General features: G+C 37.2%; 1 protein-coding gene across 11 annotated transcripts in view; it reads right to left on the reverse strand.

The window, feature by feature from the left end:
* Window positions 1-26,413, reverse strand: part of LOC139747010 (rho family-interacting cell polarization regulator 2-like) — a 205,356-nt gene that overhangs the window by 2,441 nt on the left and 176,502 nt on the right. For 8 of the 11 annotated variants that reach the window (XM_071658741.1, XM_071658737.1, XM_071658735.1 and 5 more), the window contains 10 exons: window positions 25,734-25,850; window positions 24,172-24,372; window positions 23,206-23,307; window positions 18,901-19,017; window positions 13,015-13,137; window positions 9,900-10,046; window positions 8,799-8,951; window positions 7,452-7,575; window positions 4,971-5,142; window positions 951-1,098 (listed from right to left, as the gene is read on the reverse strand). In XM_071658741.1, the coding sequence (XP_071514842.1) occupies window positions 951-1,098; window positions 4,971-5,142; window positions 7,452-7,575; window positions 8,799-8,951; window positions 9,900-10,046; window positions 13,015-13,137; window positions 18,901-19,017; window positions 23,206-23,307; window positions 24,172-24,372; window positions 25,734-25,850 (1,404 nt within the window). The remainder of the gene's footprint in view (window positions 1-950; window positions 1,099-4,970; window positions 5,143-7,451; window positions 7,576-8,798; window positions 8,952-9,899; window positions 10,047-13,014; window positions 13,138-18,900; window positions 19,018-23,205; window positions 23,308-24,171; window positions 24,373-25,733; window positions 25,851-26,413) is intronic. The other 3 variants (XM_071658739.1, XM_071658744.1, XM_071658745.1) reach the window with 1 other exon arrangement.

A 26,413-nucleotide genomic window follows, 5' to 3' on the forward strand; every position in this document is an offset into this window, starting at 1 on the left:
TGGATGAGAGGGCCTGGGGAGTGAGTCAGTTGTTGTTTGCCAGTGGTGCAACTCTAGTGGCTGATTCGTGTGAGAAACTGCAGAGGGTGGAGACTGAGTTTAGAAAAGTATGTGAAAGGAGAAAGTTGAGAGTAAATGTGAATAAGAGCAAGGTTATTAGGGCCAGTAGGGTTGAGGGACAAATTAATTGCGATGTAAGTTTGGATGTAGAAAAATTGGAGGAAGTAAAGTGTTTTAGATATCTGGGAGTGGACCTAGCAGCGGATGGAACCATGGAAGCATGGACTTTACCCCCTTTGCCTCTGTGCAATGGCATTATGCATGCATTCCACTAATCCTCAGGCACTTCACCATGAACCATACATACACTGAATATCCTTACTAACCAATCAACAACACACTCACCCCCTTTTTTTCTATAAATTCCACTGCAATACCATCCAAACCTGCCACCTTTCCAGCTTTCATCTTCCACAAAGCTTTCATTACCTCTTCTCTGTTTACCAAACCAATTTCCCTTACCCCTTTCACTTCACACACCATTGGCAATTATTAGATCAAACTTCTGAATGAGGCCACTGTCCAATTGTTCCTGACTCCACCTTACTAAAGCAAGAAAAGCAACTGAGTAAAAACTAATAATCTATTTGACCATTTCCACCTCATGCTTATTCATCTCTATATCATGTGTTTCCTGCAATATAAATAAAAACTAAGTCCAACCTGTATAAATTCATATTTTCAAGGTGAAAGTCTAGTTACAATATCCCCAAACTCACGTAGGACACAAAAAGCCAGTTGTAAGACATGCATCAGCATACCATCAATTTTACATGGAGATTATCACTGCATCAGCATACCTTCAATTTTACATGGAGATTATTACTTCAGCAAACTTTGGTAACATTAAGAATACAACGTATTTTATACGATAATGTTCTATGACTTACCATATGCATTAGTTGGTTGTTGTGAGCCAGACTATTAACAAAACTAGTAGTAACATGACGTAATTCAGATGGCCCTGCCAATAAATGTCCAATGATCTTCATGTGAAGAGTAGTGGGTTCCTTTATCTGACATAGTCCAGCTTCAACTCTATAAAGGACAAAGCATTTGATTTAAGACATAACATACTGTACTGTTACTTGCAATGAAAACCAAAATTGTCCACTGATGAAATACCATAACACTGCTTGTTTGCTGATGACAAACAAACAAAAAACATAGTTTAGTGAATGAAAGAAATTATTTATTCCTAAAAGGATGGGTTTTGAGAAACTACATAACATTTTTAAATGTAAATGAACTGAATTTTTTTTTCAAAGCCTGGTGATGAATGATCAGTAAGGAAATCATAAACTTACACTAATAGTTCCATTTCATCAAATAGCATTGATACTGTACTTGTACTCAATAACCCACAAAATGTTTGTGAAAACTATTCTTTAAACTAAACAGCCACTATATGCAAGTAGCAAAGAGCCACAGACTCAACATAAATAATTCAAACATTTCCTAAAGAATTCTGCATGCAATGCATCTTTTTTTGACTTGCTCTAAAAGAAGTGCAAAAAGAAAATATGGTATCTTGGTGAAGGAAGCCCAAGACATGGCGTCATATCTATACCGTGTACATCAGAAAAAACATCTATATTTGTAAAGAGGACTTCCTCACACTGACAATAGTATCCACTGAAAATATCAGGGCCCTGGTATCAAAAGCTTAACTTCCTTTAAGGAAGTATATGTCACTTCCTTTTCCTCTCTTTCTCCATAAGTCAATGGATTTATGTCCTATAAGCATATGAAATAATTGTGCGAGTGTTGCACATCACCCTCACTTAGTCTATGGACTCATGGTCTGAAAATAAAACGGCATATAATATATTGGTAACTTGCACTATGGGAGATTGGTTACATGTCCAAGCCACTTTCGTTTAGGAGTGTAAGCAGTTTCCCCAGCGTAAAAGCTAGATTCCACACCTGAATGCCATGTACTAATTAAATGAAATATATGCAACAGAGATAACTATTGATCTTCACAGTAAGCTATTACCTGAATGCCGCATTTGCATTATCTCTCAGTAAAATATTCTACTCTAAAAGGACATGACAGTGCTTATCGCAAATTCAAGAGAGAAACTCCAAAGGCTGGTGTCTAAGTTTGGCAGAGTGTGTGAAAGGAGGAAGCTGAAAGTAAATGTGAATAAAATCAAGGTTATTGGGTTTAGTAGTGAAGAGGAACAAGTTATTTAGAGCAAGTATGAATGGAGGAAGCAGAGAGTGCTTCATACCAGGAAGTAGATTTGGCAGCAAATGGTAACATAGGAGCTGAAATGGGTCACTGGGTAGGTGATGGGGCAAAAGTCCTCGGCACATTAAAGAATGTATGGGAAAAGATGTCATCATCTTTAAGGGCAAAGATGGATATGTTTCATGGTACTGCAGTTCAGTCAGTGTTGTAAGGATGCAAGACAAGGACCTTGTGCAAAAATGTAAAGAAATGGGTGGATATGTTCAAAATGAAATGCTAGAGGACAGTATGTAAAGTTAGAAGAGTATATTGAAAAAGAATGATAATGTAGGAAAGATATGTGGTAGTAAGAGGAGGATTTGCTGAAATGGTTTGCGTATATGGAGGATGACTAAGAAAGAATATACATGCCGGAAGTGGTGGAGGGAACAAGGAAAAGGGGTAAACCAAGTAGGAGGTAGAAGGGGATGGAATAAAAGCAGCTTTGAAAGTTTGGGACCTGAACATGTAGAAGGGCATGAGGAGCACAAGGGAGTGATTGAGCAAATTGAAGTGTTTGGTTTACAGGGGACAGTGTGCTGGTGATGTGCTGAACCAGGGTATGTGAAGTATTTGGGCATAACTATGGAAAGGTCCGTGAGGCCTGGTTGTGGATAAGAGGCTCAGTTTCAGTACACAGTACAAGTGCAGTGGAATGCTTTTCTTCCCTCGGGATGAGTGTGTAAATTTAAAATGGCAACTTGCTGAATTTCATGATATATTAACTAACTAAATAATGGAATACTGAAATACAAACTAAAATCATCCTAACCTTAACTGAAGGAACCAGTGAGGACTTTTCTTAACATTTAATCACATACACATTTAATCACATACACAACATAATCCCATTTATCTATCTATATCTCTGATGCCTGTTCCCAACTGGAATCCCTCAAGGGAGTGGCCATGGTAACAGTTACCATAACTAATGAACTCCAGTGCCACTTCTGACCCTTTAGTGCCACACCCTTAACAGGCCACTGACAGAGGGCAACTCCAGTGCAGTGTTTGCAGAGATTCCTATTTTAATGAGACATACCAAGTCCTACTCTGTTTATCCAGTCTCCTGTCACATCATCTATTTCTAGATTTGAACATGCTCTGCCAAGGTTATCTGTGCAGAGCCATGATTTGGTGTTTGATACTTGCACCACTTTTAGGTTTGGTGCCAAAAAATTATGATAAATGTTAAGTCACATTTACTTCAACATTTAGCAGCTACGTCCCAGCAAGAGCCTGCCATAAGTACACTGTGTTTTGAAAAAGGTCATAGTTTCTCTGTTCATTACGCTCCTCTATCAGGATGTATCTTTACTCATCTAACACCATCGAATCGAAAAACAAAAACAGTTTTTTGATTACATGAAAATTACTGGACCATGTGAACTTTCCACTGACTGGCCTAACAGAGTTAAAGATTGACACAAGCTTCCTGCATCTGAAGAAAGTGTCCCCCTAACTATGAAAGTGCTGAAAAATAAGAACAGACATTTCATAAATTGACTGAGGAATGCAAATTAACTACAAAATAGATATCTCAACATCAATAAAATTAAGTAAACTAATGAGTGAGTCTAGTTATGTTTTGTATCAACAGACAGGAGCACATGCAGTTGTAAACATTCCCAGCAGATGACAGCAGGATGAGATATCTCTAAAGATTTCATATGTTTACCTTGTTTTATCTCAAAAAATGTTAAACACTGAAGAATATGATAGCACTGCAAAATATCCAGAAAGTACAGTGAAGAATCAGTTAGTAATAATGGTAAAGATGATACTCCATCTGACTAAGGCATGACAGAACAAAAGGCATTCATATACAGAACAAGAGATGCAATTCATGTTTTCTTGGCCCTAATTTTTTACACCACTTTCTTTTCCAAGAAAAGTATATAAAATAGGACTTAACATTTATTAAAGCTTCATGATCTGATGAAAATTTACAAACCACATGAATTTTCCACAGGCTAACCTAACAGATATAGAGATCAACACAATATATGAAAACCTGCTGTTTATGAGACAATTTCTTTTGAAGTGCATACATAGCCAATTTTTTTTCTTTAGAAATTTTGATCTAACAGCCAGTGCTTGGTCCCTACTCTTAGTATTTCTCACACAACTTCAAAGCAAACACCTGATCTGCATATCTTCTGCTGCTCCTGAAGCCACATTGCTAATCCACAATCTGATGCTTTGTATATGCCACCACCCTCTCACAATTTACCAGGTATACTCAACAGAATTTTGCCTCTGTAATTTGAGCATTCGCTTTTGTCCCCTTATCCCTATAAATGGTAAAATGAAAGTATTCTGCAAGTACTAAAGCATCTCCCCATGAGCTAAGGACTAACAAATTTATTTCTAAGACACCCACCCTCTTCTGTTCTTTTGCATTTAGGGCCTAAGATTTTCACCCGTCCAGCACTCAGGACTACTACACCAACACACATAGCAATCCTGCCCTCACAGTGACCCCTTTTTTATAAACTTCTCAATGCATCCATGACCTTTGTTCCCCCATCCACCCTATGGTTCCCTTCATGGTCCTACAGTACTTTTGTGTCCACTTCCACTGCTAGGAGCACCTCCAGGTATCTGAAACACTCCATTTCCTCCAAGTTCTCTCCAGTGTAAAGATCACAAAAACATATTCTTGTGTACTCACTTTGCTGGACTACCAGAGAGCAGGAGGTCTGCAGTTATGAGATTATGAGCTATTGCAGGAACAGTATGTTGAAGGGGCCGGTGTAAATGATGTAAGAAGTGTCCAACTGTCACCATCACTGTCGCATCATAATCATCACTATCAGTCATTGTGCGAACTATTTCTTCCAAAACTGAAAATTCCCAGAAAATGAATATGAATATTTATTTGGAAAGATACATAAAATGACCAAAAATAAATGAAAATTTGCAATCTACAGTATTCTTTATATATCATATATTCTTTACTTTGACATTCTTTGTTAACAAAAATCATGTTACAGTAAATTCTCTGATGCACACACAAACAGAACAGCTGAGTTGATGATATAACATAAGCATTACAGTATACTTGCCCCTACCCCTGTCTCATGTAATTATCTTACTCTGAAGTATGGGCAAGATTTCTATGCTTAGGAGGTACCATTTCTTTAGCTTTCTCTATCATAATTAAAGTAATATAATAGTTTTTGAAAGGGAAAAGATGTAAGACAGTAAAATCAGTTTGGATGGTATTCATTTATGTATTCATTATACTTAATCGCTGTTTCCTGCATCAGCGAGGCAGTGCCAGGAAACAGATGAGGAATGGCCCATCCCCTCATATACACATGTATATACATAAACGCCCATACATGCACATATACATATCAACACATACGAATATACATACATATACATGTCAATATGTACATATATACACATGTATGTATTCATACTTGCTTGCCTTCATCCATTCCTGGCACTATCGTGCCCCACAGGAAACAGCATCGCTATCTCCCTCTTCAGCAAGGTAACGTCAGGAAAAACAGACAAAAAAGGCCTCATTCATTCACACTCAGTCTCTAGCTGTCATATGTAATACATGGTATGAATGGTATGAATTCAAATATTTCGAAGTGAAGTAGTGAAGATGGTGGCAAAAACCTACAAAGTTGAGAGTACACTTGCATAAAGAAATCTCTAGTGAATGCATAATGTTTAAGTGTAAAGTGTGCAAGATGTTTTCATGAAAGAATACTTCTCAAAATACTAAAGGATGGTTGTGAAACCCTAATGTATACAGGTCAGGATAGATTAAAGACAATAGCAGCAATGGATAATTTGTTGGGTATAGTTGGGTTTAGGTCGGATAAAATGAAAAAAGATGTCAAAAGCCTATGCAGGGTGAGGAAGTTATTAGAAAGTACATGAGGAAACCCTTTGATCATGGTATGGTTGTGTAGAACACTATAGATAAAAGGTTGGTCATAAAGATACACAGCAGTATAGTTCAAGGTACAAGGAAGAGAAAAAACTGTGAAAGAAGTATGTATAACTGTAATGAGGGAATTATCTGAGCTCAGGATATTTCAGATGAATACGTAAAAGGACTAATTGAACCCTGGTTTCAACTGCTGAACCTACTTAGTGCATAAAAACATTCATGCATTTTTCCATATATACTCCCCATTTTCCCACATGAGTGAGGTAGCATCAAGAACAGATGACTGAGCTTATCAGGGAAAATTCCTCACCTGGTTCATTGCTCTGTTCCTTCTTTTGGAAAGAGATAATAATAAAAAAAAGGAAGGGAGGATTTCCAGCCGCCTACTCTATCCCTCTTAGTTGCCCTCTACGACATGCAGGGAACATGTGGGCAATAATCTTTCTCCTCTATTCCTATGGATATCTTAAGCATGATAAGCTTTTATGATTGTGTGTTAAACATAATAAGCTTTTATGGCTGTAAAAGACTATATTCTACTCAACACATTATGCATGAATTGTGGATGTTTTTGATGTAGTGGAGACTGTACCTTATACAACCCATCAAACTGGGAATGTAGTGAATATAGCGGATAGGAAGCTACAAAATAAGAGATATGTGTTCTCTAAACAAATAAGTTAAAACTTCTTATTGTGGCTGAAGTTTGACTCCTTGAACACCTATGGTTGCACCCTCTGATTTAAATCCTCAGAAAGTTTTAATATTTTCTGTCTTGATTTTTTGCACATTTTACTCAGTCATTCATTGAATCAAGCAATATCTCTTTAATAATACTAGATTTCTGTTCTCATAAAACACTTTTATTATTTGCAATATTCTTTCAGTATCTACTAGCTTTTTCTAGCCCTACCAAGGAGGCAACAGGGACAGATGACTATGCCTTTGAGTAGAAATACTCTTTTGGCTCCTTCTTTGTTAAAGTCTCCAAAAAGAATTAATGAAGAAGGGGGAAATATCCAGCTCCACTTCTGCACCTCTCGGTTACCTTCTGTAACAAGAGGAATTAATAAAGAAGGGGGAAATATCCAGCTCCACTTCTGCACCTCTCAGTTGCCTTCTGTAACATGTAGGAGACAAGTGGGTAGTGTTATTTTTCCTCTGACCCTGGAGATAACTTGCAATACTGTAATATATGTACTTTATTTCAACATAAAAATCAAAGCTTGAACTAACCTCTCCTTCCTAAGCCGGGAACAGCTGGATCGACAAGCGTTGAAACAACTTGAAGAAGGCCATTCACCACTGCTTGCCCTGAAACACACCAATCCTCCCCACCAGCTACAGTGTCCCATAGAACCTGCAAAGTTAATCAATTCTTTAGTAAATTTCAATAACAACACAGTAGAAAAAAAAATTTCCACACAAATAAAAGTTTGTATCAACACAGTATCTTACATACCTTGAAGTAAATCCTCTTAAAATAACTAGGAACCTAAAGGTCACAGTGCAATTGTTCATGTACAAATATTCATACCTTTTAAATAAAAGGGTAAACCTTTATTAATATTTCCATAAAGTTTTCAAAACCTTTTCCAGATGAATAATACAATATACCTATAGCTTGTAATCCAAATCTAAAATTTGAATTTCACATATAAGACAACTCCATAGCACACAATCAAAAATAAATCCTCTGGTATTCTCTGAAACACCTGTCCTTATAAAAAAGATGAACCATGATCAATAACAACAGAATGTGTACGGAAAAAAAGTTAATCAAACACGGCATGTAGTGAGTGCTGCATACTACCCCTGCCTTGAAAGGGCAAAATCTCACACTTGTAGGTATGTACATGCTCTATTTGTTGAAGTCAGATTGACACTCGCATCACGAACATGATGGAAGAGAAGACCACTATTATTCATCATGCATGACATGTGGTGAGCACAATTTATTGACCTTGCCTAATGGTAAAATCTCATCATAGGTACTTGAAGGTAGGTATAAACTCTTTCTCTTCCTGTCTCTAGCTAAAAACAGCTCTAGATAACCCTACAATTGATAAGCACTGAATGTGAATACAAAAAGAGAAAAATAGTATTGTTAATCAAGCAATATATGTTAGTGGTAAGTGCTAAGCACTAGCCCAGCCTTTCAGCAATAATCTCATTATAGGAACATGGTCCGTCTCTTCTTCAAAAAGAGAAAAATGGTATCGTCAATCAAGCGATATATGTGGTCAATGATAAGTGCTAAGCACTAGCCCTGCCTTTCAGCAATAATCTCATTGTAGGAACAAGGTCTGTCTCTTCTTCCTGTACCTTTAACTAAATCACTACCTATACCTCTGATGCCTGTTCCCTATGGGAATTCCCATCAAGGGGTGGCCACAGTAAATGAGTCTCTACTTATTCCTGTACTTACATACCTTACATTTCCAGCTCCCTGTTCCTGCCCTCTGAAGTCACCTTTTACAAAATCCAATTAATACATAGGTTGTATTCTTTCTTCCCTATCCCAAGGGATTATCTGAATTAATTATCTAATAAAATACTGAACCACACATTCATCTATCTAACCTGTACATGAGGAACTGTGATTATATGCTGAGGTCTGAGGCTATCAAAATTATGCCTATGGGTCAGGATACGAGCCACAAGCCGTCCCTCTTCCTCTAGCAACTTTAGTGAATGACGTTCCTTACTTCTCAGAGGCCCAAATGATCCAAGGTGCTGCATATAACAGAAAAATACAGTATTATTTGATATACAGTTTTGATGTACACTTTTGATTAGGTGATCAGAGCAGTAAATATTAAAAAAACTGTAGTTGAAATGATCCTTACTCTTACAATGCATAATAGTAGTTACTTAATTCAATTGCACACAGAATGAAATGAACTAAAAGTCAATGAGACATTTGCAAAATATTTGTACAATTATTTCCATACCTACTCATTTTTCCTGCTTTTGTAAGGCAGTATCAAAGTATTAAGGCTCCAAGGAAATACCTCACTTGGCCCTTTTTTTTATGATGATGATGATCATGCTGATGATGATGCTATATGAGGGGAGACCTTCTAGTTCCTGCTTTTAGCCCCTCTTAGGTACTTTCTAAGACATGCATGATATACATGGGTAGTATTTCCTTCCTAAATCCCCAAGGATAATGCAGATCATATGATTAACAACTGTTGTGGATAAAATATACATGTATTTGTTTAATCAAAAAAGTTTTAACTTTTCCACACATGTTCGTAATTTCTCACATCAATGAGGTAGCACCAGGAGCAGAAGAAATGGCCTCATCCACTCTCTAGCTGTTACATATTAAAGAACAAAACCAGAACCTCCTATTCACAACCAGGCCCCACAGACCTTTCCATGATTTAGTCCAACCACTTCCTATGACCTAGTTCAGTCCACTGACAAAACATCATCCCCTGCCTACAACATCACTCTAAATTTCTCTGATCATTGCATGCCTTGCAACCTCTAGCATGTTCAGGCTCTAAATCTTCAAAGTATCTTTCACCCACTACCAAACACACACTCTCTCATAATTCCTCATACCATATCTCTCCCTTCTTATATCCCATTTTTTATCAGATTTCTATTTCTAAATCTGTCTTGCAGTTTTTAGTCCCTCAGTCTTCTCTCAATATCAATATATTCATCTACCTGAAGCAGCTGAAGAGCATGTCTGAGATGGGTGTACAGGAAGAGGTCAAGTTGTGGTGTACTTGTGACCAGGGGTTGTGAGGGGTCTGGAAGAGTTGAGGCAGCAAGCACTGCTGCTGCTTCCTTGTTTTTCTTTTCTTCACATGCCTGGTTTGAAAAAATCAACATAAAATACTCTTTAATTTCAAATTTCAGCCACAATAATAGATTATGTATGCTACAACATCAAAAACTTAACTATGTTATTACCAGCCACATGTACATTCCACCTAATACCATTAGTATAATTCATATGGATAATAATTATTTTTCAGCTTTTAATCATAATCTTATTCTTCATGAATATGTAAGGAAAAAAAAAGAAAGAAAACAAAAAAAAAATATATATATATGGGGATAGGGGAGAAAGAATACTGGAAATCCTCCCCTCTTGTTTTTAATTTTCCAGGAGGAACAGAGAAGGGGGCTAAGGATTTCCCTCAAAGGCTCAGTCCTCTGCTCTTAACACCACCTTGCTAAGGCGGGAAATGGTGAATAGTATGAAAGATACAGACAAAAAAATGGCCAAACCCACTCACATACACATGCATATACATAAATGCCCACATATACACACATACATACCTATACATTTCAGCGTATACATACATATATACACAAAGACATATACACATATACACATGCACATATTCATACTTGCTGCCTTCATCCATTCCCATCGCCACCCCACCACACATGAAAAACAGCACCCCCCTCCGCACCCGCGAGGTAGCACTAGGAAAAGACAACAAAGGCCACATTCATTCACACTCAGTCTCTAGCTGGCATGTGTAATGGACCCAAACAACAGCTCCCTTTCCACATCCAGGCCCCACAAAATTTTCCATGGTTTACCCCAGACGCTTCACATGACAGCATGTTGACCCCAGTATTCCACATCGTTCCAATTCACTCTATTCCTTGCACACCTTTCATCCTCTTTTATGCTCAGGCCCCAATCGCTCAAAATCTTTTTCAGTCCATCCTTCCACCTCCAATTTGGTCTCCCACTTCTCCTCATTCCCTCCACCTCTGACACATATATCCTCTTGGTCAATCTTTCCTCACTCATTCTCTCCATGTGACCAAACATTTCAAACCACCCTCTTCTGCTCTCTCAACTACACTCTTTTTATTACCACACATCTCTCTTACCCTTTCATTACTTACTCGATCAAACCACCTAACACCACATATTGTCCTTAAACATCTCATTTCCAGCACATCTACCCTCCTACACACAACTCTATCCATAGCTCATGCCTCGCAACCATATAACATTGTTGGAACCACTATTCCTTCAAACATACCCATTTTTGCTTTCCGAGATAATGTTCTCGACTTCCACACATTCTCAATGCTCCCATAACTTTCGCCCCTTCCCCACCCTATGTTTCACTTCCGCTTCCATGGTTCCATCCACTGCCAAATCCACTCCCAGATATCTAAAATACTTCACTTCCTCCAGTTTTTCTCCTTTCAAACTTACCTCCCAATTGACTTGTCCCTTAACCCAACTGTATACATATATATATATATATATATATATAATTATATGGGAGGGTATTGATTGAGAGGGTGAAGGCATGTACAGAGCATCAGATTGGGGAAGAGCAGTGTGGTTTCAGAAGTGGTAGAGGATGTGTGGATCAGGTGTTTGCTTTGAAGAATGTATGTGAGAAATACTTAGAAAAGCAAATGGATTTGTATGTAGCATTTATGGATCTGGAGAAGGCATATGATAGAGTTGATAGAGATGCTCTGTGGAAGGTATTAAGAATATATGGTGTGGGAGGCAAGTTGTTAGAAACAGTGAAGTTTTTATCGAGGATGTAAGGCATGTGTATGTGTAGGAAGAGAGGAAAGTGATTGGTTCTCAGTGAATGTAGGTTTGCGACAGGGGTGTGTGATGTCTCCATGGTTGTTTAATTTGTTTATGGATGGGGTTGTTAGGGAGGTAAATGCAAGAGTTTTGGAAAGAGGGGCAAGTATGAAGTCTGTTGGGGATGAGAGAGCTTGGGAAGTGAGTCAGTTGTTGTTCGCTGATGATACAGCGCTGGTGGCTGATTCATGTGAGAAACTGCAGCAGCTGGCGACTGAGTTTGGTAAAGTGTGTGGAAGAAGAAAGTTAAGAGTAAATGTGAATAAGAGCAAGGTTATTAGGTACAGTAGGGTTGAGGGTCAAGTCAACTGGGAGGTAAGTTTGAATGGAGAAAAACTGGAGGAAGTAAAGTGTTTTAGATATCTGGGAGTGGATCTGGCAGCGGATGGAACCATGGAAGCGGAAGTGGATCATAGGGTGGGGGAGGGGGCGAAAATCCTGGGAGCCTTGAAGAATGTGTGGAAGTCGAGAACATTATCTCGGAAAGCAAAAATGGGTATGTTTGAAGGAATAGTGGTTCCAACAATGTTGTATGGTTGTGAGGCGTGGGCTATGGATAGAGTTGTGTGCAGGAGGATGGATGTGCTGGAAATGAGATGTTTGAGGACAATGTGTGGTGTGAGGTGGTTTGATCGAGTAAGTAACATAAGGGTAAGAGAGATGTGTGGAAATAAAAAGAGCGTGGTTGAGAGAGCAGAAGAGGGTGTTTTGAAATGGTTTGGGCACATGAAGAGAATGAGTGAGGAAAGATTGACCAAGAGGATATATGTGTCGGAGGTGGAGGGAACGAGGAGAAGTGGGAGACCAAATTGGAGGTGGAAAGATGGAGTGAAAAAGATTTTGTGGGATTGGGGCCTGAACATGCAGGAGGGTGAAAGGAGGGCAAGGAATAGAGTGAACTGGATCGATGTGGTATACCGGGGTTGACGTGCTGTCAGTGGATTGAATCAGGGCATGTGAAGCGTCTGGGGTAAACCATGGAAAGCTGTGTAGGTATGTATATTTGCGTGTGTGGACGTATGTATATACGTGTGTATGGGGGTGGGTTGGGCCATTTCTTTCGTCTGTTTCCTTGCGCTACCTCGCAAACGCGGGAGACAGCGACAAAGCAAAAAAAAAAAAAATATATATATATATATATATACACAGAATACAACACATCCACCTTACAAGGTAAATCTTTTTTTTACTTACATCAGGATTGTCATCATCAAAATCATCATCACACTCTGCATTGAGGAAATCAAAACATTCTAGAGCTGACTCCACAGATAGGCTGATTTCTGAGGTATTGCTGTCTCTTCTACTACGGCAATTCTGAAACATTCAATTTCTTTTCTTTGAAACTCGAAAACTTCCATGACAAGATAAAATATTGAAAGTAATGTTGAGGGGGAGATAGTAGAGGAATGATTAAGAATCAAGAGATAAGTGTGCGTATTCCAACAGAGAAAAAGAACTACACCCTTCACATCATGGAAAATTTGAGAATTATAGCTTTGAAAATGAAGAGCAATAAGTGTGCTGGAAGTCAAAAGAAAAGGCTTTCACATTCAAATGTTGTTCACAGGCAAAAAAAAGCTTTAAGCGTAACATATGCAATCTGATATAAAGACAAAATCTTTCATATGAATGAAAAGTGAGAGAACCATGTAAAAAAGAGCAACATTTCTGAATTACAATTTATTTATGATAAGTCACAGTGCAGGAAAATATCCCACATCTACACAAATATAACTGTGGACACTTTTCCCTGTGGAGCACCATCAAGCTTATGAAGGATTGTTCTGTGTGGTTTTCTGATGGAAGTGATGCACTATAGGGGAAATGGGACACAGTGCTCCTGGGAAATGACCTACAAAAGAAGTTACTATATGTAAGACTTTGTTTTACAATGTAAAAGTAGTGAGTCATAGGGTGGGGTCTCGAGGGGGTGAAGGTTCTGGGAATGATGAAGAATGTGTAGAAAGACAGAACGTTATCTTGGAGAGCAAAAATGGGTATGTCTGAAGGAATAGTAGTTCCAACAATATCATATGGCTCTTAGGCATGGGCTCTACATAGGGCTGTGCAGACGATGGTGGATGTGTTGGAAATGAAATGTTTGAAGACAATATGTGGGGTGAGGTGGCATGATCAAGTAATAAATGAAAGGGTAAGAGAGATACATTGAAATAAAGAGAGTGTGGATGAGAGAGCAGAAGAGGGTTTGTTGAAACTGTTTGGACATATGGAGAGAATGAGTGAGGAAAGGTTGACAAAGAGGATATATGTGTCAGATGTGGAAGGAACAAACAGAAGTGGGAGACCAAATTGGAGATGGAAGGAAAAAGAAAGAAAAAGATATTGAGCAATCAGGGCCAGAACATGCAGGAGGGTGAAAGGTGTGCACAGAGTAGAGTGAATTGGAACAATGTGGTATACTGGGGTCAGCGTGCTGGCACATCAATTGATAGAACCATGGCATGTGAAACATCTGGGGTAAACCATGGAAAGGTCTGTGGGGCCTGGATATGGATATGGATAGGGAGTTGTGGTTTCGGTGCATTACACATGACTGCTAGAGGCTGAGTGTGAATGACTGTGGCCTTTTTTGTTTGTTTTCCCGGTGCTACCATCGCTGAAGCAGGGGGGTAGCGATGCTGTTTCCTGTGGGGGGGGGGTAGCACCAGGAATGGATGAAGGCAAGCACGACTATGTACAAGTGTATATATGTATATGTCTGAGTATGAGTATGTATATATATGTATATGTCTGTATATGTGCATGTATATATATGTATATGTGCGTGGATGGGAGTTTATGTATGTATATGTGTGGATGGGCCATTCTTCGTCTGTTTCCTGTTGCTACCTCACTGACGCGGGAAACAGCAATCAAGTATAATAAATAATAAACAAATAATATGTATATATTTCATTTTTCACTTGTTAAAAAGAGAAAGATCATAGTCAATAGGAAGAGACCTGAGAGCGAGGCTTACCTAAGTTTAGAAGAAGAAATAGAGGATCACAGCACCCCATTAACAGCCACAAAATCTATTATGCAATAAGTGGCTTGCCACATAGTTCATGGCTTTCCTAGAAGTGGAAGCATGCATGTTGTTCTCAAAAGTAGAGCATATACACCACAAAAAATAAACAAACAAGAAAATGAACAGACAACACTTACAAAAATAATGCAGTAAAATTTTGACATCTTGCATTCACTGAGTGAATTCATTCTCCACTGTTAAAGATCTGAATTAAAAAAGTAATGTCTACAAACTATATGCAATCAAAAGAAATATGCAAAGAGAAAATGCACAAATGAAAACATTGGTAGGTTGTGAAAAAAATGAGTGGTACTCACATGGTTTATGAGTGAACTTTCTTCACTGCATGGTGCCACATACACTCTACTTTTCCACTTACCAAATAAATGAAAAGAAGTTACAGGTAAAATATACACAATATAACCTGTTTGGTATCATAAACACCTCTCTTACACTTATAACTTAGGTTCAGTCAAGCATCCAACCAACTTCAACCTTCAAGAAAAGCTGTAGTTTTAGGCTGACATACATCCAAATGTATATGTTCAATGCCAATGTAGCTCCAGAGAAAAAAGCATCAGAAGACACCAAGAGATGTAAAAGGTTTAGGGAAACAGCAAAACCATGAATAAAAGCAAGTGCAAAGTGTGAACACGCTTGCATCTAACACTTAAAAAACAATCTACAATGTGTAACCCTTAACTGCTATGTAAAATGGGGTATATGACCATGTGTGGTTGATGAATCTCTGAATTGTCTCAATACACTTAACAGTGGTACTCACTCTTTAAAGAGAATTCTTAACATATACTAGTTCAAACAAGTCTTGATGTCTAAATTTCTAGTTTTCGAAATTAATGAAACCTTAGTTATCATAATTTTGATGCAACAGTGAAGGGAAAATACCTGGACTTGCATGTGGTAGGCATTAGCAAACTGCAAAGAACACAAACGAGGAAGATATATTAATGGAACAGGTGATGCATTAAGAGTACATGCAGAGGAATAGAATTTAATGAGAGTGAACAATGAAATGAAAATAGACAGCAACTCAGATAGAAGTGCTAAGTAAAACTAAGGCAGAGATGAAGAGATGCAAACACAAAGATATGACTAATACATGGAAATCAGTTTCGATAATAATAGCACTACAAACACATGTACAAGTAATACATATTGTTCTGTAAAGATGTATAATAGTTCATGAGTTTCAAATGTGGATGAAAGTGTTTATGAACAGGAAAAGAGATGGTTAGAGAACATTCAAAATGATCTAGCTGACTTTACCGAATGGAATGTTTTTTTTAATAAAAAAATAAAATGCATTAAGTATTTGTAAATGTTGAAAGACACCAGCTATCTAAATAAAAAAGAGAAACATCCCTGAAATGCTTAAAATACCTACTCTCTCCTTACATATGATATATACATATTTTCCTGCATTAACAATGGATTAACAAATATCAACATGCAGAGAAACACAATAAAGTAAAACAAAGTTTTGCACTACTGGAGGAAGAGGCTGTACAACCTTTATCAGCTGAAAAAGAAAATCTCTGGTACGGATTACTGGGGATTAAACAATTCAAACTTACTGTGTATTACTTGAAAACAATAAAGTTAGGATACCTAAGAAAGAAGAAACTATAGTATATATGAGAAGCTAATTTGGCAAAAGAATCAATGAGGGAAAAATATCTTTCAACATCACATAGATCCAGAGGAGTACTGAGGGAAGAACAAAGAGAAATGAAAGTAAAAAAAAAAAAAGTCACCAAAGAATGTTTAACAGGATGCAATGCTAATACAACTACATAAAATCCATAATAAAGCATCCATCTGTCATTGCTCAACTGGCATGCTTGGATCACCAAATGAACTAATAGTTCCAGGTCTTGATGAAATCACCCATTTTCTATCCCTAACTGTCTTGGAAAACCTGCTACACCTCTGTAAATATCCAAATCAATGAAAGGTAAATGCATCCTATAGAAACCATTACTCTAGTATTTAGTTATTAGCTGCCAGTGTTCATATGAATTTCTGGAGTGACTCTAGAACAAAAAGCAAAATATTACTATAAACAGCACTGAACAAAAAGTAAGAATTGTATGGCTATAAAGTATTGTTCTAACAGACATGTGAACTTGTTAGACATTCACAAATTAAACTGCATAAACTAATCAGAGCTGATGAAGTATGTCCATCACCTCTAAAAACAGCAAAAACATGTTAAGACTAACAATATCCATTAAAAGGTGTTACTGGACTCATCCCGCAAGACATTACACCTTTAGTGAAAAGTCACCTTTGGCGAGGTTGTATCACTAAGAGTAGTCTCATCAAAGAACTTCCCACTCCAAAGGAGTCCATCAATTTCCTGCTACTGGGAGTAATGCAGCCTTGGAAATGCACGAGCTCCTGGAAAGAGGTCCTGGGTATCACTAGGACCCTTTCTCAGAAAGGGGTCCTAGGATAATTATCAATAAATCAATATCCATCTAAAGTAGCCTAAAGGCATACAGTAATTCAGATAGCAACCAACAATTGTTAGTAAGTGATACTAAGTCTCTTCCTCCTCATTAAGTATATCTCAAAGTATGAGTTAATCATTTCCATCCATTAAATTTTAAAACACAATAATTCAACCCTTAATAACATAAACATGCTAGGTATAAAAAGTCTTTTACTCTTTCACGGATATTCCACATAATCAACTTTACAAAGTCTCTCGTGGAGCACTGAATAGATGTCATAATTTTCCTCATGAACTGTCATTTCATATCTATTGGGGTTTTATTCACCCTTGTATGGAATACTACTCAGGCATCTGGGGTGATTCTCTCTCCATATCTTTACCAGGGTCAAATCAAAAGCCTTTCAACTTCTCACAGCAATTCCTCTGGCATCACTTCTCTTCATTCATCTCTCTCTGTACTTTGAAATATTGCTACTATCTCTTTCTGTTCAATGGTCATCATTTTAGTCACTGTTCTTGTGATTTGAGTCCCCATTCCCATGACTTATAGACTACTCTCTGAATTATCCTGGCTATTTCATATGTCCTGGTTGAGCCTAATGACAATATCACATTGATCCAATGGACTCCATCCAGTGCACACCTGTCACCCTCTTAAATGTTCAGGCCCCAGTACCTATCGACCATAAATCATATTGAAGTACTGTAGCTTCAATAATAAGATCAAATGACAAAGCAAGTTGCCTCAATAAATTACCCAAAATGATGTACAAAAATGCTTTAAATAACTTAAATTGCAGATGTTCCTCAACATGATAAAGACAGCAAAATCAGCCTCAGAAAACAAGGGCAGGATCCCACCAACTGTATCAACTACAGACCAATCTCTTATTCTCTTTCACAAACTAAAATATATGAAAATATTATTTATGAAAAGACATAATCCTATGTTCCCAAAACAATGATTTTCAATCCAAATCCCTTCAGTTAAGTATCACAGAGGAGTGCTAATGGCACTAAACTAGTGATGTTAAACAAGACAGTACTAGAACCAACAAAAATCCCACAGGAAGTTTTGACAATCTGTGGAAATCCTTTGATACTGTGAACCATTAATATCTCCTTCCTAAATAACATCACTACTGCATTAGGAGATTATTCTTGGAATTTAATGAAATACTACATCAGATGACACAAAATAACCTCAGCAGATGGTACATCAACAACACTGCCAATCAGTGTAAAAGTAACTCAAAAGAAAAATTCTTGAATGCCTTTAGATGAGGCATGGTCCAAGTTCTCTCATTCACATTTCCAAATACAGAAATAAAATATACAGAAATGTCTACCAAAAGTGGTAATGCATTTTAGCACATATGGGAGGATGGAAGGAAGATTAAGATATAGGTATGAGTGATGCAAGTAACAATAACTGTATACAGTATGCTGAGTGAAATCTATAAAAAAAAGCTGATTTATGTTCCAACTCTGAAGCTGGGACACAGCATCAATAGCAAGTCTATGTTTGTTACGATATTGAAAGGATACATTTTGATTTCATACTCACATCAGGATTATCATCAAAATCATCACATTCTGCACTGAGGAAATCAAAGCATTCTAGAGCTGACTCAACCAAGAGGCTGATCTCTGAGGCATTGCTGTCTCTTCTACTGCAGCAGTTCTGCAATATTTAAACTTTTTTAAATTGGAACTAAGAAGCACCTGAAGTGGATGGAACAATAAGAGATACTGTCCTAAAGAAGGTGGAGCAAGGACTGAAACAATAAATGTGTGCTTCCAAGCAGTGCCTGTTTACATCACTGGAAGGAAATTCATGCCACAAAATGACAAAATGCATGAAAATAAACACTTCATACAAACTTTACTAATGAGTTACACAATTGGATGGTGGGATCATGCTAAAAAAATAATGAATATGTAAGTATTTGCAGCTATTGGGAAATTTCTATTACAAGATATGATTATACCAGGCACATTTTACTTTGAGAGTGAAAGTTGATACTGTACAATAAAAAATAATAATGGTAAACAGGACAAAGGTGGTTACACAGGATGATGTATAAAAAGTATAAACAGGAAGTTTTACAAACAGAAAATTAAGGGTGATTATAGTGGCTTTAACATGATGGCAGGTACACACTACAAAATGGATAATCATATCTATCTGCAGCAGAGCACACATCACAGCAATTCACTCATTAAACAAACGGGTCAGTTTTCAAGTTGGTTATACTATAACATGTTATGATGTAATCACAGTTAAATGTATAGAAGTCTTGTAGCAATTTAACAATAATATGAAAAGGAACTAAACTGAAAGGTACAGAAGAGGTGAGGAATTTGTCAACAGTCATATGGAAATAGACGAATTTTGTTGGAAAAGCAAGAACATGAAATGCATACCCTTGAAAACGAGAAAACAAAAGCTGAAAGAAAGATACACAGCAGTAGATAAAGAGGGAGGCTGAAGGCAAGATGAAAGAAGTGATAAGACAAAGGGAGCTTTTAGAAGTATAGTGTTTTGATACATGAATCTGTAGAAATGCCCTTAAAGATAATGGTGTTTGGAGGAAGTTCTAAATGTCTGCAATCAGTTTTGTATAAGAAACACAGTATCGTACAAATGTGTGCATATGATGTGAGTAAAACTCATGTTAAGCTGGAAAGTCTACTTACGAATTAAAACAAGACAGAGTAAAAGAATAACATAAAACAGAAATGTGTAATATCTTCTTTTCATGGTTTGGGAGACTATTCTAAGACAAAGGGAAGATCATTAATTTAAAGCTCTATTACGGTAGTAAACTACATATCTATCAATCCTAATTAAAAGAAACAGCTGCTCAGAAGATGCTTAGCTACCAAAACATTCCTTATGCTTGACAGAATTTCACTACAGTGAGCAGATCCAAGACTGTGATTTTGACTCAAATCGTAACATTACAAAAAAAAATCTATGTGACTTATAAAGAAAAGCAGGTCATCAAGGCTAAAAAATAAAAGAGATAAAATTAACATGAAACATCTTAAAAACTGATGGGTGACACAATTTGTAAGGTATGCAAAACATGGATTTAAAGGAATAGGTTGCCTGAATAATGTCAGAGTTTAAGATTTAAGATGTATTTGTTAACTCTAGAGATCTTGACAGCTGAATTTATACACCAAGAAAACATGTTCAAAAAGTTGTAGATTATGAACGTAATGCTTTATCTATAAATGATGTATTTTTTTTCTTTCTTTCAAACTATTCGCCATTTCCCGCATTAGCGAGGTAGCGCCAAGAACAGAGGACTGGGCCCCTGAGGGAATACCCTCACCTGGCCCAATTCTCCGTTCCTTCCCTTGGAAAAAAAAAAAAAAAAAAAAAAAAAAAAAACGAGAGGGGAGGATTTCCAGCCCCCCGCTCCCTCCCCTTTTAGTCGCCTTCTACGACACGCAGGGAATACTTGGGAAGTATTCTTAATCCCCTATCCCCAGGGATATATGTATATGTACATTAAAGAATATGAAAGAATGATTTGCCCCAAGTTTTTGAAGTAGGGTTGGGAAGAAAGGGAAGGGCAGACATACTATTAAAGCAAGAAGAAGAAAGAAATGTGAATATGGGTTTACTGTACACAAAGTTTTTGTGCTTAAAAAACATCTTCATGAAGAGTACTGATATGTCTCCACTTAATGTATAAATCAAGAGACTGAAATAATGTAACTGTTGGCTCCAGTTAATCACTGAATAATAAACCAATATGCACTGAAAGGGTCAGGTGTGTGACCACATGTTTATTTGAAAAAAAATTGAGAAATACTTAGAGAATTATAAGTATTTGTATGGGGAATTTATGGATCTTGGAGAAACTATGACAGAATTGACTGAGATACCTTGTGGAAGGTATTAGGAAAATATGGGGTAAACAGAAAGCTACTGGGTGCAGTCAGGAAATTTCACTGACAGTAAGGTACGTGTGCAAGTGGCAAGAAAGAAGTGTGAGAGGTTCCTAGTAAAGGAAGGTCTGTGTCAAGGATGTGTGATGTCACCATGACAGTGGGATGGTGATTGGGGTAAATGTGAAGGTCTTAGACTTATGGAAGTAGTTACATTTTGTTGGAGTTCGTGAGGGCATGGGAGGTGAATCAGGTGGTTCTGAAGATGATACATCTACAGTGACAGACTCCAGAGAGAAACTCCAAAAACTGGTGAATGAGGTACAGCAAGGGAATGAGACAGAATGGTCGAATTTAAGTTTAAAAGAGGAGGAAATGATATGGACTGCTGAATGTACATGAGAGTGGGAGTGGAGGAAACTATAGGGGCTGAAGTGAGTCATTTGGTGGAAGAGAAGGCTAAGGTCCTGAGTGAATTAGGGACATAAGGAAAGCGAGGTCAGTGTCTACAAGGACAGAGATGGGTATGCTTGAAGGTATAGGACCTGAATTTTCAGTAAGGTGAGAGGCATATATGTGCCCTGTAAGACACAATATGTAATCATACACACACACACACACACACACACCATAAACACCACTAAAAATACTTGCCACAAAAAAGATGCTCAGGTATAGGTAGCCAAAAACAACTTTTATCTACAGGGTACAAGAGTAGGTTACCAAAATAAAATAGGAAAACATTGATATTGTGAAGATATCCAGGCAATTAATTACACCCAGGATGTAATACTCACCATTCACTGGTTCAGCTATTATACTGATGCAACTAAAATTCCAAACAAGAATATCAAAGCTCTAAGTAAGGCTCAGCTATCAATGTCATCTAAAGTTGGTATACATGAGCTATGTTATCCCCCTCTGCATTCTGGACAGTATCCATTTCTGCAACATTACTTACACCTAATCAATGTACCAAAAGACCTCTAATGCCCGAGGTGCAACTTTCACTATGAAAATTCGCTCATCAATTATCCTGCATTCATTCCACAAAAGGCATACACACATCAGTGCATTTCTTGACCTGTAGTCCTGTCTAATGGAAGTAGACAGTTACTTGAGAGATGCTGTCCCAGAGAAAGGGATCCTGGGACAGAAAATTGAGGTATGGTGAGTTTAGCTTAGCACATAGCACTCAATCCAAGAGTTGAAACAACCATAAAAAAATTACCGACTTTGCTGAATGGAGTCACCTTGCTCAATTTTTGAGCTCTTTGTAAAATTTTTGTCTCAATTCTGCTGTGCATAAAAATGCCAAACAACAATAGTGCTCAGGAAATGGTGAAAATTCCATCATAATTTTCCATCTCAGGAGAATATGAAGATAATTACCAAAACTTCTAATTCAACTGAAACACTGTTCAAAGGTGTATAAAAGCACCTAAAATGAGTATTCTGAGGATCCAAAGACTGCATATAATCTTTTACGGTACAACTCAGGGATGTAAAGGAACCACAATAGAGGCACACGTTACATAATCTCTGATACAAGAGGACCATAGACTAAAAACAGATTATGTAATCACTTCCCTCACATGGGTATTTTGGTACAAGGGAAGTACTGTTTTCAAAACATAAGACACAGTGATTGTTCATCAGTGTGCAAATTACCCTCTTCTGGAGCTGCCTTACCATTATTATGTTGTCTACTTGACCCCAGGAGACATATGAATGAACACTCGTAAATCAAAGAAAACACAATTACTAAAACACAGCTTTGTAGTTCCATTTATAAAAGATATTTTGTACTTGATAAAAAAAGCAGCTACACAGATAAAAGTCATTCAACATATGAATGCAAAAGTATTTCTGAATTTCATAATTGCTTCCAGTAGCCCACCAAATAATTACTAAAATTATCATAAAGTCTTCTGTGTTTAAATGGAGCTCATAACAAATGTCTTACCTTACACATATCATCAAGATCTAAAACTGCTTCCTCTAGGGTATGCAACTGAGGAAACTGTCCCTGAATATCTTCTAAGCATGTCCGCAGCCGACTAACAACCTGACAAAAGAAAAGTGCATTTTAATATATGGATATAATGAACAAATCTTAAAGACCTATAAAAAATCAACAGCTCCATGAATCATGAAATAACAGTTTTATTGAACCATTATTATTAAACAACAAGTATTCTTGAAAAAATCTGGTCAACTGAAATTTTTTTTAAATCTTATTGCTATGAAACTTTAATGAAACTTGTAGTAGAAAGGAGCACCATATTACTTTTAATGAGCAGAGTTTAAAGTTAGCATTCTGCTCCATTTATGTTTACTTTGCCTACAATTTCAAATCTACAATGCATAACAGCTTGTAATCTAGTACAGCTTTTCACAACTCACAAGCCCCTAACAAAAACCACTGAAAAAAGAATGAGTAAATCCCATAAGAATCCAAGGGATTGGCTGTCAGTGAACAAAAACAGAAGGAAAACATGGGAGGGACTGAAATCAACTTTGGGTATCTATATGTTTGAAGTGGTGTAGGGTTTTATACACTTGGAAAAATATCAATGAAAGAAAACACTCCTTTCAGAGTACTGCCACATTTTCTCACTGTTGTCAACATTTTGCTAACCCTCACTTTAAGTTCAAGGATATATAGGATTGGCAGGAAGCAATTCCATTCGCCATCTGGCAGTTTGGGAGCATACAGAAATAGCAAGAAAGCAACTCCATTTACCATCTGGCAATTGTTACAGTCTATTTTGATGATTAACTTCTTGTTTTCTTTATCTAGTTATCAGTTTCTACTGAAACTCAAATGAGGTATCATTCTGAGGACTGGTTTACCAGTTTGAAGAAAAATTGGTGAAAATGAAATACTTTGAGTTCACGACTGCTAAGGGGCAAAATATGGGATTCTTACCTTTTTTAAAGTAATAGGAGGGTTTGTCTCATCCCAATGTTGGCCATCACCCCATCTAAAGGACTCTGGTTCTGTACCAAGCATATCCAACTGATGGGAGAGAGACTGTGACATGGCAGGAGAAAGTCCCGTGGAATAAGATGACAGGTGAGAAAACGATCTTGACATAAGATCAAGATTGGAACCCTGTGAGATACTAAACTGTTGGAAAAAAAAGAAAAAAATTAAAGTAATCAAATCTCTGATATATATAGAAAAAAAATCTCATACTGTGTATTCCCTTACCTTACATAGAGACATACATGTACATGAAATACCTAATTACAAAAGAAAGTGAAACATATGATATGTAAAGACTTTAATAACATTCCTAAAACTCATTCAAAACGGAAAACAAAATTTAAGTTTGTTTTCTTATATAATTTCTCATCTTTCTCCTGTTTCCCCATTTCTATCTTCAACCATGTGCATAAATAGTGAATCAGACTTAACTGTTTGACCACATTCATACTCTTAAAGAATTACTGCAACATTCTCTTTATCACAGAAACCCTACAGTACAGAAACAGCTAAGTCTGCCTGTAAGAAACTGGAAGTCTTGCTTAGCTTATAATTCCTTGAATGGAGTACTGCTCTCACACCTGAGGTAGTTGTAACTCTGCATTCTTACTTGGCAGAGTTGAATTGGAAATGGTCCGACTTATAAAGTCTCCCAAGCTACTTTCGAAACAACCTGCTACCCCTACACTGCAATGTTGGTCCACTTTCCCTCTTCTAGAGGTATTACTTTGGTATTTGCTCTCGAGAGCTGGCTCCTTGCATCACATGATCACTGTGTGGCTTTGGCAACTCAAGGGTGGGCTGTTTTGATAACTGTGTCTTTCCCCACACCTCAAAGCTTTCCCAATAACTATGACCTGGCACATTCTAAAAGATGTTTTTCACTTCCTCCAAAATTCACTGTTTCCTTTATTGCTTCTTTTTCCCTTTTATCAGCCTCCCTATATTTCAATCAAGGCCCAACCTTGATGTGGACTTTTGTATGTTACTGAAAAGAGAAAGAGAGAGAGAGAGAGAGAGAGAGAGAGAGAGAGAGAGAGAGAGAGAGAGAGAGAGAGAGAGAGAGAGAGAGAGATAGCGTATACATCAGCAATTAAGCATTTATAGACAGGTGATACCCAAAAGTTTTGAGAAAATTCTACATGTGCCATCCTGCTTTGTCTCTGTCAAGATTGCAGCAAGAGATCAGAGGCAGAAATATGATTAACTACCTGTTATGCTAGGCCCACAATACAGTATGAAAAATTAGACCACTAGATACCTCATTAATGCTACTATTATGATCACCTTAATGCATGCTGGGATATGAATTAGCTCAACTGATGAAATATAACTGGATACTTCAATGAAGTTTGGGAGAAAGAACTCTGAGTCACCTAAATCCACAGACTGAACAAACTTAATAGGAATTATGATATAATTTCAAAATTTGAATAATGTTTCAAATCAGAAATTAATGAAAGAAGTTTACTTTCAAGAAGTAAAACATTTTAGACACATACTTGAGAATATCTTGCCCATTGCTCCACTCGACTCTCCTTCTTGCGAACTAACGTAAAGTTTCCAGTGTTATCGCACTGAGGACTTGCTGAATCTCGCCCATCAAATAATATTGAATCCTGTTAATATCATAAAATCAAAAATATTACGAACATGGACTTACTGCAGAAATCAACATAAATAACTACCTTGTCATTTTAAAAATAATAATAATTCCACACACATTTTACACAATAGTTGTATGTAAAACCATTAAAGTATCAATTAACTGGTAAATATAGTATCTGAATTTACTTAATGGATGACTTAGTGTGTTTAATTCTCAAGACTTTTCTCATGTTCTTGGCTTTTCATGAGGAAAATCCTCTTGGTACAAATAAGGAAAAATATTAACAATCTCAGCTATTTTTCTGTGAAAAGAGTTCATGGTAATCTACCTATCATTTCATGAGGCAAATTCTATCTTTTCTTCATGTCTAGCTGCTTCTCCTGCCTCAGAAGCAGATGAACAACGACCTCATTTGCACACTGTTTGGAACACTATACTTTCAAACATACCCACCTATGCCCTAACTAACAGACATTGTTCTCTCCTTCCACCCACTCCTTAATGCACACATGACCTCATTCAAATTTCGAATCCCAATGGTCCCATCCACCGCCATGACTGCTAGCACCTAGG

The sequence above is a fragment of the Panulirus ornatus genome, chromosome 67 (assembly GCF_036320965.1).
Source record: "Panulirus ornatus isolate Po-2019 chromosome 67, ASM3632096v1, whole genome shotgun sequence".
Lineage (NCBI taxonomy): Eukaryota > Metazoa > Arthropoda > Malacostraca > Decapoda > Palinuridae > Panulirus > Panulirus ornatus.